Genomic DNA, 17,875 nt, shown 5'->3' on the forward strand with positions numbered 1-17,875 from the left:
AGCGAGCATGGGTACGCCACCTAGCGGTTGTCTGACCCTTTCTCGCTCGGCCGCGAAAAGGCTCGAGTGGCCATGCTTTCTGTATGTAGTATATTACTTTAAGCGAATAGTATATACGCATATACACTATAGCGCTTACAATGCATTAGCACATTCTATGGGCACAGTCCAGTTTACACAGCGTGATGACATCGTGAATGAAGTTTGTACAGATAATGGCAAGGAGCTATATTAACTGAAATTCAATAATTTTTGTTCCATCGAGAATATAAAAGGAAGGCTATATCAACAGTAGTGTTTTTGCAGTAAATCATGTATGATTAAAATCACAAAAAGGTCAAATTTCAAAGTGGTGTGCAAAATCACACATTATACAGTGCCACCATGAGAACACACGACCAAACAATTTCATTAACAACAAAATCATGGACGAGATTACCGCTAAATAACCATTTGAATGAGTCAGTGATACGAAGGAGTATATATATAATAAATAAATAATTGTAGAAGAATAAAATGTTCACCAGACGTCACGTGATGCCCGTGAATGTTTTTAAATAGAAATTCCCACCCACTACAAAGAGCTAAGCCACGTATATACTCAGGTATTTGACATATAATCGAGACACTCATGCCAAAATTTTATTGTTGCTAAAAAATAAAAACTAACCATACATGTTGGATAACATAAGGCCGATCGCACTAACATCAAACTTAGTGAAATCGGTTGAGAGAATCATCAATGTACGAATTAGGCAAGTAATTACCATGAGGTCAATTCTAAGCCCCTGTCAAATTGGGTTCAGGGATGGTTGTTCAATTGGGGATGCCCATGTTGATTTAGAAAGTCGGCCTCAATTAGCTCAGCTATATAAAAATATGCAGCTTTAGTTACCTTATACATCGCTAAAGCATATGATACCATGGAGCACTGTAATTTGATAGATCGATTAGAATACCTTGATTTTCCAACATACATAGTAGCGTGGGTTCACAATTTTCTCGTAGACAGGAAATTTCATTGCTTTAAAGATGGGAGATGGGTTTTCATCATCTACTCAAACACAAACGAGGGGAGTACCGCAAGGCTTCGTGCTTTCCCAGGTGCTATTTAATTTACTAATGAGCACCATTCCACGTAAACAGGATAAAACAACTTATGTTTATGCATACGATATCGCATTTTTCGCAATGGCAGATAACACTCAGACCTTATATGGACTGCTTCATACTTACCTTAATGTATTGGAGAGCTGGATCGATGGCAACTGTTTTCTACTTAATCCGAGTAAATGTGCCCTCATTGTTTTCCCGCTGCAATACCCTGTGAACATCTCTATGTCTTACCATCATGAGGATATACCACAGGTGGAATCTGTTAATTACCTTAGAGTAATTTATCACACATCGCTCAACTGGTGACCTCATATCAAATATATCGCCGGAAAAGTTGTGCGGGCCATTGCCATATTACGTAGGCTAAACAACTGCCGCATAGGTATGAGAAGTGACATTATGGTAATGATATATCACGTGTACGTTCGTCCTATTTTGGAAATTGGTTGTGTACTTTCCTCTGGAGTTCCAGCTTACAAGTTTCGGCCTCTCAATATTCTGGAAAAAGAAGCTTTGCGCTTATGTCTTGGCCCTCCCAAAACAGTTGCTAACAATGTGTTGTATCTGGAATCGATGTTCCCTCCGCTTTCCTGTAGAGTTCGCCTTCTGACTGGTCAGACATTTTTTAAGAATTTATGAATCGCCATTACGACATTCAAAAACAGGCTTTATTTCCACCCCGGAATTATTTTTTGGTGCTAGATGGCCGTGATTTCACACCCCACAAATTATATTTGGGCAACATTTACTGGAGCCTCTAAACCTACATATATGCGACATCATGCCGACTCCTGATAATTCAGCCCCGGTGGAAATCCCATTTGACGACATTTTTCCTAATAATGCCGAATTACTTTTCCATAATATGTTGGATGGTTTACTACAAGATCACCTGCGCAATATTACAACGAACGTAATTATTGCTACAGAAGCATCGCAATATGATGAAAAATCAGGGGTTGGTATTTTCAGCCCAATTTCGGATTGAATATATTCCCTTCGACTACCCGATTTCATACTCGTTTTTATGGCTGAATTTCTGGCAGTAGTGCTTGCCTTACACAAGTTAGATACAGCAATTACATCAGCTGTCATAATAACAGATTCCCTATCTCTCTGTGCGGCGCTTTCTGTTGGTGCTGATAATCAAGTAACAAAGGCGTTACATGCACTAGTACTTGCGCATTTGAGAAAATTACGATTAGTTTGGGTGCCTGGACATACAGGTGTATTTCTAACTGAAATAGCTGATTCCATAGCTAAGTCGTAGGTCAGCGAACCGATTCTACCACACTGTCCATCATCGCTTAAGTGACTGCTGCTCGATTCCGCAGACGTACGCTCATGAAAGTCTTTAACGGTTCAGCACTAACAAACTCTACAGAATATCACCATTTAATATATCCCAGGTGAAGAGACTTGCCGCACTCGTAAACAAGAAGTAGCTATCACAAAGCTGCGCTGCCGGGTACGAAATCTAAATTTCTATTAGCACAGGTCTATAAACACAGAACGCGCACTTTCGCCATTGTGCGCATTCTGTGATGAACTGGAAACAATAGATCATTTCTTTTTGAACTGCAGGTGGTTTAACACATTACGCAAAACCTTTTTAGAAATACCTTTACGTGGTATTGGTATGGACTTATCTGTGCCTGTCATTTTGTCTTTTGTAGCTTCTATTTCTGGTTTCTCTAATGCGACAGTATGCGCGGCCGTCCGGAAATATATTTATGAAACTTTTTGTTTGACTAATTAACCAGTTCTATTATCCTAAGATGTCCACATAATTATATACGTATAAAATCAACTTATTGCTCTATTCTAAGAATAAATTTGTTTATGTAAATATTTGTATGCACTACATTAAGCACCACACTTTACTAGGCTATCAGTAATCTTTCTGTTTTACCTCCATTATTCCAAATCTGAACAGTAATTTTTAAACCCATTCGATTCTTGGCCAATCCCTCATAGTGGGTATACGCCACTATCAATAGGTGAACAACAACAACAACAACAAACGCATGTAATGCGTTGCAGTTGTCTAGCAGGTGCCTCGCTTCTCTGCAGCCTCACGAGTAATAATACAGTGGGTACTACCATACTTCCCTAAAATATGATATTACGGCATTGGATATCTTGCTTGCCTGTACTTGTAGTATTCCATCCCATGAGCGTTCACGGCAAACTCCAACATGTTGTTCCTCCAGTTTCGGCTGTAACTGTGCTGCGTGTTTCTCACAGGCGTACCATATCTTATTATTTTCGCTGTTTAAACGTACTCCAAAAAGTTCAACTGGAAAGGAATTCCCCGTTTCGAGTTAGAAAACGAAACGTAACTTTGTCGTGAGAGATGCGCGAATTGGTTGGCGTGGTGTTTTTGAAAACATATCTAATAATAACAAAGGTACTAAAAGCTTGAACATTATTATTCCTGGCAATGACATTGAGGATAGTGGAAAACTTGTCACTGAAAGGACCATTTTATATTGTGTACTTTTACAGATGCACCGATTAAAACAAAACAGTGGACGCAACGCCCACAATGCAATTAGCCGCCTCTTTTCAGTGGTACCTATGCTGAAATTGGTAGTTTGCGACGCCTATACTGCTGTAGCACACTTTGAAGGAAGTAATCAATATACAATTTTCTCCTTCAGACCAGCAATTGCCTTCTCCACATTTAATTCGTAGGCGCACCTATAAAGGTCAATCAGACTTAATTGATTCATATGTCGCTTAGTTGCACGCCTAAAAAAAATCAACAAATAATCAAGCCAAGGAAGCTATGGCATCAGCAATTCATTCATCTTCACTAAAAATTGACTCATCTACGCACTTCCAGGCATGCCACCCTCGTAGGTGACCACCTCGACGAAACTGGAAAGCAAGCTCAGGGACGCCAACAGTGAGTCCACTTGAACTGTTTTCGTCAAGCAGTAACAATCTGATACACCTTAATTTGGGACACCTTAATCTTTCAAGATGACGACTAAGGTGCCTTGCGCCCGGAACAGAAGACCGCAGCACGAGTTATAGAAATGAAACAACTACTCAAGTTAAAAAGTAGGTAGCATCTGAAGTCGTAAGTGCCGGCCGGCAGCCCAAATGACCGACACAGTTGCGCAAGAACACAACCCGTCTGATCGACACTTGTTTGAAAAGCCAAACTTTTTGGCGTCCTCACTGCGGCGTTTATAGGCACCGCCAACTAGCTTGAAAAACAACGTGAATACTGGAAATACGCGTAGAACACGTGATCACTATCAGCCAATAAGGGCGCGGCATGCCTTTCGATTATATACGCTTTCGGGTTCCTCGCGAACGATGGCAATTCAAGCCAAGTTTGAATCCGACAGATCCTAGCATTCACCAGCGTGGCTGAGCTCACAAAGCCAGTTTCGCCTCTACACGTTTTCCTAAGAAACTTCATTGGCCTAGGTATAAAGCTCAATGCAACAAATGAAAAAGGAGAAGTGAGTGGTGTGAACAGCACTTTAGAAAAGCTTGCGGCAGCGATGCTTCTTTCGCAGAAGGATCGCCTATCCCTGACGAAAGAGTGCACAGAAAAGCTCATTCGCTTTGGTCATTCTCCCACAATGTTCGCAATAAAATTCAACTTAATTATTTTATTCAAGTATAAGCGAGGTCACACTTCGGAAAGAGGACTATAGACGTTGGCACCTGAGTGCGTCATTGTGCCTGTAACAACAACCGCCCACTCAGAGGCACTTGCAAGAAAATTGAAAGTGGCCAAAACCTTACATAAAAACACATGCAGAAAAATCAGGGGACCCTTTAAGAGTTGAAAGCGATAGCGATATTCTGTCCCTAGTGCGTACCTCAAAGACTTGGTGTATGAAACCTTTTCGAACTTGCTTGCACCAACTACGTGGCCTTAAAGGTGCAATAGGGTTTTTCACAAGCAGAGGCATGGTTGTGTGGTAGAACACCCGCTTTCCGCGCAAAGACCCATGTTCCCACTCTAACACGTATACTTTAATAAATTTATTTGAATCATTCTTGATTTTTCGGTCACGCAAAGTATTTTCTTGACTCACAACTAGCGACACCAATACCTACGCCGGAACTTTTGCATAGCCACCTGTTTAACGCGTTTAAATAAAAGAGCGAGTACAATTTTGATCAACATAGAATAGCCGACGTATTATCATCGCCGCAAACACAAATCACTGAACACAAACAAAACGCAATACTCACAGCAACACCGAATAGCTATAAAAAGTATACGATTTATTATCACTCTATTTTTCCTAACTAACAGTTCTTCCTTTTACACATTTATTGTTCGACAGTTTTTTAATTTGGTAGTATAGCATTTGTCAACTATAGATTGTCTTGATCCTTTTATTGCTATTGCTAACATGCTCCATAGTAAATTTTGGAGGTCATCAATATTTTGAAAATTGTCAATATTTTTTCTGTTCAAATATTCTTGTTTCAATAGTGTGTTAATTTGATCACACAGTGTTTGTGAACCCTACCTTCTCCTTATCCTATTATTTCTGTATTTAACATGTCGGAATGTATGAAGCAAATTTTTTTGCTAGTCGTGTAAGGTGAGTGAAAAGGTAGTGTTATTCGTGAGAGATGTGTCTCAAACCCCTCGGCAATGTCTTAATTCCTGTATGTTCAGTATGCCCAGTTTGCTTAAGTGTTCTTGAACAAACTGGGCCGGAGGACATTTCTACGACAACGAGGGAACAACGACGCAACGATCTGCCACAATACGAAACCCCTCGGCAAATTGTACCTCCTAACGAGAAGACGAGCTAAGAGCTCGACAGCTTTGAAAATACTTTGACTAACGCAGTGAGGCAGTCTACAACAAGGCTGCCGAATCAAGTAAGGCAGCCGTCATGGTAATTTGCCGCATACCATTGAAACTGGCGCGACTCCGCTTGAAACAACCTGTACCACAAATGTGGCATCCGCGGCTACTGCTCTAGTTAATAGAGATAACGAAGTCTAAAACACCTCCGCGGTAGTCCTTTGATTTTCTGGAGGTCTATAGATTGTGTGTACGTGGTGGACAAGCGAATGCCATCCCGAGAATATTCAGCGACAATCTGTTACAAAAAACAAGCCATTACCTGGTGCCAAGATGTAGAGGGTATCTCAGATAATGAGCTGGCGTGACCATCGGCTCAAGATTCCACCAGCTTAGCACAGAGGGATAAAAAATACAAACCTCACACTGCTCAAAATATACTTGAACACCGACGTACGACAAGGATGTGTTGTGCCCCACCATAAATTCAGGCTAACAGTTCCACATCTGGAATGGTTTTATTACCTAAACTCTACATATCTGAAGTGCCAGTTGATACCAACGCTTCTCTGCATAGCATAAGAATATTGGAGTAAACCTGTGGAAGCACAGTGACCTGTGATACTCACGATTCTCCTTTACTTTGTGAGTCTGTCTGCTCCCGAACAGGCTTAAGATCTGAAGGGGTCTCGAGGATCAATTCTGACGAGCAAAGGCGGCCGCGTGTGTTCATAAAGAGAAAGCTCTTTGTTGACGATTCGCCATTCTTTATTTTTCTCAACGGGAAACGTTGTATACCGCTTCATATCTTCCTGAGAAGCCACGCAATCGATAATAGCGCTCCTAATACATTATTTAACATCGATGCTTTATTTCGTAACCTTTGTAAAATGTATCGCTCGATAAGCTTGAACCAACACAAGATAGACACGATGCAAACCCAAAACGCATTACCATGCCGCTGAGTGAAGCTGAAACTTTGGGTGTTGGTTGGTTCCTCAACACCTTGGCGCAGCCCATCCAGGGGGATAGGCCAAGAATGTGACGGTGCCTTGCTTTTCAAATTATTTCACTTGTTGAAAGGGAGGGTCGGATTAATTAGGTAATATAGGAAATAATTTAATGTTGTTAGATTTCTAAAAGAAGAACCTTAAATAAACATAATAAACACACAAAAAGAAAAAAAAGAGTTCTATACATAAACCACAGAAGTTATCTATTTTTAGCATTCAATTCTTTTAGATTCTCGACGCTGGCTATGGACGCGGGTCGGTGGCCTGGAAGTGCGCCTGCCAGTTGACTGAAACTCTGACGAGCGCCAGAGAGAAGACGAAAGATGCGATTAGTCGATGCCACCCTCCAAAAGGGGTTTCGTGAAAAGCAGCTGCCACGAAATAAGACGCCACTAAAGTGCCTACATTTTTCCCTGTTCTTTCTTTAGTACCGACAAGCATCGAGGAACCTCAGAAGAATCTCATTGCCTAACGCTCAATTTCGGCAATTATGGTCTTCTTAAGCCTTTGGCAGCACCTGGTGAAACGATTCGTCTGCTCACCGGAGGAGAAAGGCACATCTCATTTACTTAAGTATGCGTCGCTAATGTACTTAGACATAGTTAGACAAATAATTGTGGCAGAGGCTGGCTGTGTGTGAGAGAGGGCTGAGAGAAAATGCCGTTGTTGGTGCTTACTTAGGTAAAGGGGAAATAACTAGGGGCTATGAACGCGGCGCTCACACATCACTTACACAGCACCAAAAGCACATTCATCGTAAACCTTATATTGATACGTGCCACTACGGGGACTTCCGCGGTTAATGTTTATTATTTGCTGGCCAGGTAGTCCCGCAGCTTCCGCTCCCTGTCGAAGCTCGAAATGCACGTTCCGGGAGTCATAGAGAAGTGAGTGTTGTACAAGAGCCAGGCGATCTTTGGTGGCAATTTTAGGCTCAACACAGCATCAACCTGTCACAAGAAGTCGCAACAGAAGCAGTCAACATGTAATCAACCATTTTTATGTTAGTAAGGTTTAGGTAAGTAACGCTTCGTTTATTCAAACTTACATTTGATACAAAATTGCCGCGTAAGGCTGAGTAATTGCCTGACTACAAAAGTGGAGCCACATCGGGAGCAAAGCAAAACGAACACATCAGTGTACAATATAAGCGGAAAGTTCAACAGTACATATTATTCTACACGGGTTCCAGTGTCAGAAATAATGGTGAGTAGATAACGCGAAAATGTAAAAACATCTCGCTGTAATGCAATCATAATACAAAAATGCGTACTTTAAATAAAATAAACAGTAAACATATCCTTGCTGAAAGTAGAATGAATAAATATATAAACAGAGCTCTCTTTATATACTATATAGAGTGATCGCGATCACTGGAAGTATTACTGGAATAAAATACCGTCATATATTATTCTACCACCACTACACTCTACTGTAGGGAACGTCTGTCGTGAAATGAACTACCTTGACAATGAGTCAACACAAAAGCATATATATTGTAATGGAATTGCTGGCTGTCAATGTCACCCCAAAATTATTCTGGGAGGCTGCGTACAGTGCTGGGACCTGGAAATTTCGGTCACCAGCTGTTTTATATAGTGACCCCATAGTTCCCGGGTCTCGAGCATTTTCGCCTTCATCGCAAATACTGTAGGAATCGAAAGGAGTGTAAATAACAGGAACCCTGAAAGCAAGGCGACAGCGTGCGTCCTCTTCCCCTTTATTCATTGGGACATACCCACTATTGTTGCATTGTGCTATCGTTTGGATACTGTGCCATCTTGTATCGCATCATTGGACCCTATTCTAGCATTTGGCTATGGGTCCAAACAGTTTTTTATCTATCATGTTGGAATTGGAAATAAAGTGAAATGAAATGAAGAATGAATGAACGATTTTTCTTTGAGTTACATGCCCAGACGCTGCCCGGACTGCGAGCCTTGTTCAGGCTGTCACCTGTGTAGACTAGTTTCCGCAAGGCAAATGGGCGCCACCATTCTGGGCTCTTAAGCCCATGTTTTCGTGTTTTTGCACATCGCGACGGGAATTAATAAGCCCATGAAACATCATATGAACGAACCCAACTGTTTCTGTGCGTATGCGCCTATTCTAACAATGTTCGTTGAGGTGTTCAACATACAAACACTTAGGTTAACAAGCCACTATGGCGGCCCACACACACATTCATGAAAGGGTCTATATCTAAGCCCTCGCTGCTATCAGGCTTGGTCTAATAAATAAGACAATACTGACACCAGTTTAATTTCAAACTTCCTTAGTACGAAAGTATACAAACTACTAAAAAGTGCGCTTGTTCTTAGGCTGCTTTTCTGTCGCCATATTGCCCTTTCGGAAGTATATATTCTGTTCAGCAAATGCAGCCTTTGTCCAAATCTCGAGAGCAGTCTTTTCAAAGGTCATTACCGCTTTTGTCACAAGTGGACGCATAACATGATCTGGTCATTTCATCCTTGAAGCGTTGACTCAAGTATCCTAGTTTAGCAGCGTCCATTTTTTAAATAGAGAATTTCATGCGTGGAGTGAAATCCAGCAGTTGCAGTGATGCAGTGTTTGCGATTTTCCTCATATATGTGATATTATTGGCAGAAAGCATATTTATACCCATTTATTTAATTTATCGAGAGCATGTTTAAGATGACTGTGACACTTCCTGTAATTTCTCAAAGTTTATGTGCCGCATCCGCAGCTGCCATGTCACCGGTAACTATTGCATTAGAGCCACTACCGTCCAAAAAGGTGGTTTGCGTTGCGAAAAAATTATCGCAATCTTTTGTGGCATACTTGAAACTCTTCTAAATGCGAATATAGCGTTTAAAAAGCAGAATCTTTTTTGCAACACAATGATTTTCCGGTGCTATTCTAAACATTCGGAATTATTAGTGAACATTCAGATAACCAATTTTTTTTCGAATTAGCTCTTTCATCTTCTTAGCGGCATGTATACATTTCAGTTTTCGAAAAATATCTCAAAAAACAAAGTCACAATATTACTGACTTAGTAATATTCATCTTGAAATATCTAAATTACGCAGCATAAAAAAATATCCCATCAGCGCATGATCCAAAAACGTCTGCATATGTTCGCAGACTCACCTTCTTTTTTATGGTGTCCCAGCTGTCGTAGAAGAAGACATAGTTAGAGATGACTCCCGATTCAACGACGTTGTTAAGAGTTTTCAGTCTCACGTGTGGATCGCAGACCTGCGTGTACAGGTACAGGGATATCTAATCACTGTTTCTGTGGCATTAGCCAACGCCAATTTAGGCATTGACGATGCGTTTAACGCCAATCGGAAACACGCAACTTTTTTGGCGTTCTGTGCAACATCGTTCAAGCAAAAAAAAAACGCACAGGGCTGCGGAAAATCCAGCGTGTCAAAACATGATGATAACAAGAAACAAAGTGCCTACGCTGTCTAAGGAGGAGCCCATGATGCGCTTTTATTCGACATTTATGTCCACGTTGTTGGCAATAATTAGTTTTGCTTCTTGTCAATCAAGCTCTACATTAATATATGAAATGAACGGACGTCGCCTACTCGATTTCAGCACTAAGCTTCAAAAGAAATCGTAAAGAATTTCGCATTGAAAAAAAGAACGACCTTGTCCTGTACGAAATTCGACACGGTGCGGCGTCGAAAAATGTTATTGTCTGTCGGCAGAAGTTTTCTTTTTCAGAAGTGGGTGTTAATTTTCGGTGTGGCATCTCGATGCTAGCGGGCTCACGATGGCAGTTCTTTTTTGAGGAAGTTGCTTGGCATTACGAAATTTCGCTGAGCTATTTCAGCGTAGCCGATAGATAGCGCCATTATCAATCTTCACTGCACGACAAATACTACGCTGGCATTTATACAGCGTGGATTTACTGTACTGAGAACATAACAGACAGTATCGAAACGTGCACATTCCGATATTCATTTTATGTATGGCAAGATTTCCACGGCATAGTATTGGTACACTTGCTCCCTGTTTCAATAAACTATACGGGCACAGCTCAACCCTTTCAATTTCACGAAAGTGCCTCCTCCTAAAGCAGGCCTGGTCCTGCTAACAGGCTACGTGAAAGCCTCGAAAAGGGACTCCACTAAACCGGGCTAGTTTACACTGCTGCGTTCTATATCATAGCGATATATGACTGAGCATACGTCATGCGAACTGGTCAAACTATAACATATGTGGGGATCGCTTTACTATTACAGCGCTTTCATATGCCATCAGCGGCTCGACCGTGTCAAGCAGGCTCTTTACACTTACCTGCTCATATGCGACTTGCGTGTACTGATCACACGGAGCAAATGGAGCATCCTCTATTGCAGTATCATTATGCGACATCTGGTACAGATTGACCCCCATCTCGAACGAAAGACCCACGTACAGACTGCTTCTCGGGTAATGCTGCGAGTCGAGGAGCAGCTTGGAATGCCTCTCCTGCGAAGGCGATAATGTCCAAGCTGAAAGTACCCTTGGAACTGGAACCCGCGTTGGCGGCAGAACTCGTTAGAATGTGTGTAAGGAAGGTACTCGCACAAAAGAAGAATAATTGGAGATCACCTGGGAACCGTATTATCCACGAATACCAAAAGATATACGAGTGCCAGGATTGTTGTTCTCAAATATTTTTTTTCCGCTGTACTGAACTTTGTATAAGAACATATTGCCACCATTGATGAACGAGCCCCTGTGGCTCATACTCTTTTTGGGGCCACGAAGAAGAAGAGAACATTTTGGTTGCTCTTATTCAGGTCTACCCAGCACCTCCATCAGTAATGTCACGAGCAAAACAAGACCTACAGTCAGGAGTTCACCTAAACCAGAGCAACCAAAATGTTCTCTTCTTCTTCGCGGCCCCAAAACGAGTATGAGCCACATTGGCTCATTCATCAATGGTGGCAATATGGAAACATGGTGAGCCCAGCCTACTTTCCCCTCAATAAAACTAGCAACATAAAAGCTTATAAAAAGTCAGAGCTACAAAAGTGTTCAAGCACAAATATGTCGACAATCATAGGCAGAGGCCGAAAAACGTGGCCTCTTCGATCTACCGTTTGAGGCATTGCGTGTTTCATCACATAGACCATTGTGCGCTTGAGGGAAAACCATTGCCACTTGTCTAGTTTTGCCTACCAGTGTGCGTTTGCTCGTCTTCGCTCAAAAAATAAAAACCAAAAAAGATTATGAATTCCCCATCCTGAAAGTGCACAATGCGATCTTCAAAGTGCGCTGGATAGTGCGTGTGCCGTAGGTACTATTTATTCTTGGCGATTATTCACCGAATAAACAGGCGTAATACGACTCGGTAGGACAGATTACATGCTAAACGTAGGGTTTTTTGTTGTTATTCATCGGCGGCAAGGAAAATTTTGCGGGTACTCACGATAGAGGAGAAGTTGGTGTTTGTAGTGTTCCAGACGCTCGTCGGTGCGGCGTAGCAGACCTTGTCTCCTATCTGACCCTCTTCACTGGTAACCGCGATCAGGATATCCACGTCGTAGCTGTTTGTCATTGCGATGGTAGGAAAGCAGAAAGAAATAACAGCATATTTGTCAACCTAAAAGTGCTCTCGGAAGGAACGCTTGAGTTTGTTTGTTGGTTTGTTTGTTTGTTTGTTTGTGTTCGTGTGCGTGTGTGTGTGTGTGTGTGTGTGTGTGTGTGTGTGTGTGTGCGAGAGAGAGCGTGTTTGACAGATTATGAGATGAACAAAGAACGCCGCTATCGACACATCGAAAACATGCACTGAGCACACTGAGCATCCTCTAACTACAATACAGAAAAGTAAGATCTGAATAACCAATGAATAATAACAATTCGTCATGCTCCTCATTTAAGCGCATTCCGTTCTTTCCAGCTTTGTAACAGAAATGAGAAGAAAAAAAATACAAAACCGGAATCAAACTTTGTGGTCTCATAAGTTTAGTGTTTACTGGGATGCTGTTTTAGTTAAGAGGAGTTATGCTTAATGCACCACAGTTTTATGACGGTTCTCTGCCCGAGGTAATTCTAAAATTTTGCATGATGTATTTTAGTGTACCCTAAGAAAAAACAAAATCAAACTTTTTCAGCAATAAGTTGATTGTTTACCGGTACACTGACAGCTATGCGTAATGCTCCTAAATTCATTGTAGGCTCTTTGTCTGGGGTAGTCAAAACGTTTTAGATATGTTGTTGAAATACGAGTACGCCACATTTGCCTTCTTAACAGTACACTTAATCTGCTACACCTGTAAATTGCTGCTTCTTGCACGTTTCCTAATTACGTGCACAGTAGTATTTATGCTTTAGGCGGCACTCAATTCATTGTCAAACGTCACAGAGCAATCACAGCTTTTCTACCCTGGAAGATTTCGCCTTTTGCTGCTACTTTTTCTGAATTAAATGAGAAGATCAGGCGCTGTAAGAAGGCATGGCCAGCGTTGACTTGAAGTTTCGTACATGATGATCAATTAATGAAAGAATAAGGGGTCCTACGTACAGACAGCTTTTCACTACATCTATTTCCGGATGACATAAGTAACATGCGGAGAAACCTCGGCGTAGGATGCCTCTACCTGCCCTGCGAACAGCAGTAAGTTCAAGAGAATCAACAGCTCATCGCTAACATAAAAAAAGCGAACTTAAATCAATAAGCTCAAATTGAATCATGCCGAATTTCTTATTATTCTTTGATTGAATTCAAATCGCTGCTAAAGAACACTGTTTAAAAAAATTCGCTGTCTAAATAATTCTTTTTTTTTTGGTAAGACAAACAGTTGTACACTGTCGTTTTTTATGAAAGAGAACACGCGAACGCGTGGCCTGCGCTCTGCAGTGGCTGCCTACAGCACCATATACCGACAGCAAAAGAAAACACGTTCCTTTTCAGCGTCATCTGTTGGAAAAAAATAACAGCATATCCACGGAGAGAATGATGGATAGTGGGACGAAGCATCCGTCCGTTTGTTCGTTCTTGCTTCCGTCCATCTATGCGTGCGTCTGTGTGGCCGCCCGTGCGTCCATCCACGCGTCCGTGCGTGCGTCTGTTCATGCGCCCGCACGTTCATCCGTGCGTCCGTCACTGCTTTCTTCCATGCATCCGCGCCTGCGCTCGTCCATGCGTCCATTCGTCCGTGCAGACATCCGTGCGTCCATCCTCCATCTGTCCCTGTGTCCATTCGTCCACCTATTCAACACTCCAAGTACAACAATTTCGCATCTTTTCATCATATATTCCTCATATAGAAGCACCGCCATCCAGCGGATATTCCAAGCACTCAACGAGAGGAGGCACACGCACACTTTCTCACGGCTTGCGCTTCGTGTCTACTTCCCACCTTTAACCACCTCAAGTTAATGGTATATACTAGTTCACTGTATTCATGGCACTGTGGCCCGACGCTCGTTAAACCTTTCTGAAACCTAGCAGGTTACGCCTAGCGAGTATAACGTTGCAAACCTTTCGTGTCTTCTATGCGTTGTTGAACAATAAAAAATTCGCAGCGTGCGCGTTAACTAAAAGCCGGATTCTCCTGTCTCTCATTCCCCCTTAGCAGCCATTGGCATGTACATTGAGCACTATCTTTTATTGTTAAACAACGCACAGAAGAAATTTCTCACCGGCACCACCTTGGGGGTCAGAATTTATACTTGTTACACACTACTACTACGGCCACGAGGGACGAACGGGTGCTGCGAAAAGTAGTTTTTTCAAGTGATTTTGTTACACCAGACGGTTGTACTCACCTGAAATGTTGTTACCAGTTTGCAATAAACTTCTCTGTTTCGCCCCTAAACATAATTATAGCGAGTGATGGCGGGTAGACAAGCGCTGCGAGATTGCACTTGCCCTCTGCTCACGCCTAGCGTAGTCCACTGCCATCGTATCAAATATCAAACGCTGTGCTCGGCTACGGCGCAAGCAGCAGTAATCGCCCGATATCACTCACCACGCGCGGAGGAAGGGAACGTAATCTAGCAGCGCTTGTCTACTGGCCATGACTCGTTACATTGCTTGGCAATAGAGGACGCCAAAAGCGAACGTGCTTTCTTCACTTGTCGGTTGATGGTGCTGTAGGCAGCCTCCGCAGAGTGCCGGCCACACGTTCGCGTGTTCCCTTTCATAAAGGACGACCATATATAGACATGGAAGGCAAAAAAAAGAAAGAGCATGGTTGCGACTCTAAACCTGGGTGAATTTTCAAGCTCAATTAAACTCCAAAGAGAAGTCTTACCGGATTTAAAGCTAGAACTAGATATAACCAAGCTTAATTTACAAAGTTTTCCATCAAACCCAGAAAATGTCATTCCCCGATAAATTTCCGTGGGATTTTATGGTCTCATCCATAAGTATTAGTGAACAAATGTGGTCAGCAAACCCGCCTAAACGAAGTGCTTTCTTGAACCAGCCTCAAAAGTGAATTCTTCATAATTTAAAGAGAGAGCGGTTTTTCTCCGAGTCAACGCTGTAACGTTGTCGCATTAAAAACGTCTGGGCATCCTTGCCACTGTAATGCTTTTACTTTGACCATGCTGCACGCCGTGTACATGAAGGGAACACCGGACTGCAGATCAATAGCGTTCGTACGCACCACATAATGCTAGAGGCTACGGTGACCTCACTACCCTGATGGTCTGTTTGCTACTTTCTCGATCCATCTACTCGCAAAAGTATCCCTTGATTTCTCCGCATCCTGGCATATCGGCAGACTGTCAGGGCTTTACGTGACTGACCTGCATCCACCTGACCTGCATTTCCGAAGCAGGCCGATTTCGATCCTTCCTTGCGGAATGGGCCCTGACGCCGCGTTCGCCTTTCGATGTCGGTAAGTTACAATTGTACGGCGATTTTCGTTGAGAGGGCAGGATCACTCATAAACGCGTTTGCCAGAGTGTGTCAGCATATTTTGGGGCTCCAGCTGGAGTATATGTACTCGTTCAGACCACCCTCGCTCTACCACCGTCACACAGTGGCAGAGCGAGCTAGAGCACTTTCACGCCGCCGAGAGTAGAGGAGATCAACCAAGTGAACTGCTCTCGCCTAAAAAGCGTAGTAGGCACGGAACGAGAGGGACGACTCTAAACGCCACATTAATTTCACTTTTCTTAAGTTTTTGTTTCAGCCTATAGGAGTGCGGAGGCAATGGTAGCAACCAAGTGTAGTTCGACGCCGCTGAGGCTGGCCGTATATGCGCCATTTGTACGGTAGCGAGGATGACGGCTAGGAAGAGTACGCCGATGCTTAAGCTGTGTGCGTCATTCGACAATTGTACTACATATCTGTGCATTGAAATAATGGCTAACATCTGACTGGCCAAATATATGCGTACTTTTCTGCTGTCCTGCAGAGAATGCCGGGGCTTTGAAAGTTTTCACCCCATGGTATATTTCACTCATCACCCCTCCCTTCCCACCTGCTTTCCCAAAGTATGCCGCGTTGTAGTGGCACATTGAGTGATCATGCTCTCAGTGACCTGCCAGCCACCCCTCCGTGTACTACAAACTCCTGTTCCCTCAATAAAATTGGTCACTGAAAAAAAGAAACAAGTGACTGCTTGGGTAAATCTGCACAACTTTCACGGCAGCAGGTACACAGAAGTGTGCAGTGTTTGAATAAGCATATATGGTACGTGTTAATTGTAACAAGACGAAAGGGGAGGTCATTGAAGTTTGTACTAATTTAACGGCTGCAGTAGGCGTGTGTGGAAGCGCTCAGCTAATAAGAAATAGCATTGGTCGATAGCGCTCGGCCAAAAAGAATTAAAACTCATGAATAAAGCAAGCTAGCGTCCGTAGCTAGGGCTTCCCTGCGCCTGCTTCCTGATGTCTTAAGTATATCAGCGTAAATAAATCACTACAGGTGGGTTGGATGTGGTGTGATTTGTATGGGTTTGTTCTTGTCTGGTCCGATGCTTCATAGCTTTAAACAATGACGGTTGATTAAAGTTCTGCATTTAGAAGGACAAAAAAAAGTTTCCGTCTTGATTCTACGGAATGACCCATTTCATTAACAAAACGACTTGCGAAGGGTGATAATTTCGTTATTAGGACTTTTGACTGTACACTGAAAAACTATAGCACATCGTTTTGCGGAACGTAATTCTGCAAATCGAACACCTCTAAACAAACGTGCGTGATGTCCTCACTTTCCAAGTTCCTGGAAGTACCGCCGATAATACATTGTCCAGTCAGAAGAGACGTTGACTTGGAATGCGCCAAAGGCCAGGACAATCACACCGTTCGGGTCGCCTCTCTGCAGCGATCTCATTTTCTGCACATGTAAAAAAAGACACACGGCGCACGAGTCATTTCCATGTCCCGCTCTGGCTTGGACGTTGCGACGAAAGCAGTAAGTTATGCGACATCATAAACTGTGAATGTCAATGCCACCTAACCAAATCACAAGAAAGAGAGGGAAAGAGACGTTTATGCCAAAGTATATGGATGCTTTAACTTTTGAACTTTAATTGGCAAAGGATTGCGGAGGAAGAAAAATCAACTTGCCGTAGGTAGCAACCGAAGCTTTATAGATTTGACTACTTTGTTTCCTAATAAAAATAGCTCATTTTTGTAGTTCATGGCAGTGTGGATTATGGTAAATGAACGGACGCAGCAGTACACAAGTATACATACTTGAAATCCTAACGACATTATTTTTTACGGGTGGTAAATCTTGTAATTATAGCGTTACTGTCATAAAATGACTCATTTCACTAGATCTCTTGAGCTATAGTTTGCAGTACTGTGCACAGTGCAGTAGCACTTTAGCCTCTGCTGCGCACTCGATGTTGCTGTCCTTGCACTGATCTACTTCTTTATTACACTGCCATAATGCAAGCACCTCATTGTTCGTGGTGCTTTGTTGCATAAAAGACAAAGTGCCTTATTCTGAGGTGAATTTGAGTTTCATAATCTACTGTGGTAGAAAGGCTGCTGATACGTAAATCATTCAATTACCCTG

At 42.5% G+C, this 17,875-nt stretch overlaps 1 protein-coding gene across 1 annotated transcript; it reads right to left on the reverse strand.

Moving 5' to 3' along the window:
* Nucleotides 1-6,410: 6,410 nt before the first annotated feature.
* LOC142765456 (uncharacterized) lies at nucleotides 6,411-17,307 on the reverse strand. The gene is made up of 5 exons (XM_075866492.1): nucleotides 17,061-17,307; nucleotides 12,320-12,437; nucleotides 11,200-11,373; nucleotides 10,039-10,146; nucleotides 6,411-7,874 (listed from the first exon to the last, which is right to left on the reverse strand). Exons 1-5 carry the CDS (start codon nucleotides 17,180-17,182, stop codon nucleotides 7,734-7,736), a joined length of 663 nt encoding a protein of 220 aa, XP_075722607.1. The 5' UTR covers nucleotides 17,183-17,307; the 3' UTR covers nucleotides 6,411-7,733.
* Nucleotides 17,308-17,875: the final 568 nt, after the last annotated feature.

The sequence above is a fragment of the Rhipicephalus microplus genome, chromosome 6, assembly GCF_043290135.1.
Source record: "Rhipicephalus microplus isolate Deutch F79 chromosome 6, USDA_Rmic, whole genome shotgun sequence".
Lineage (NCBI taxonomy): Eukaryota > Metazoa > Arthropoda > Arachnida > Ixodida > Ixodidae > Rhipicephalus > Rhipicephalus microplus.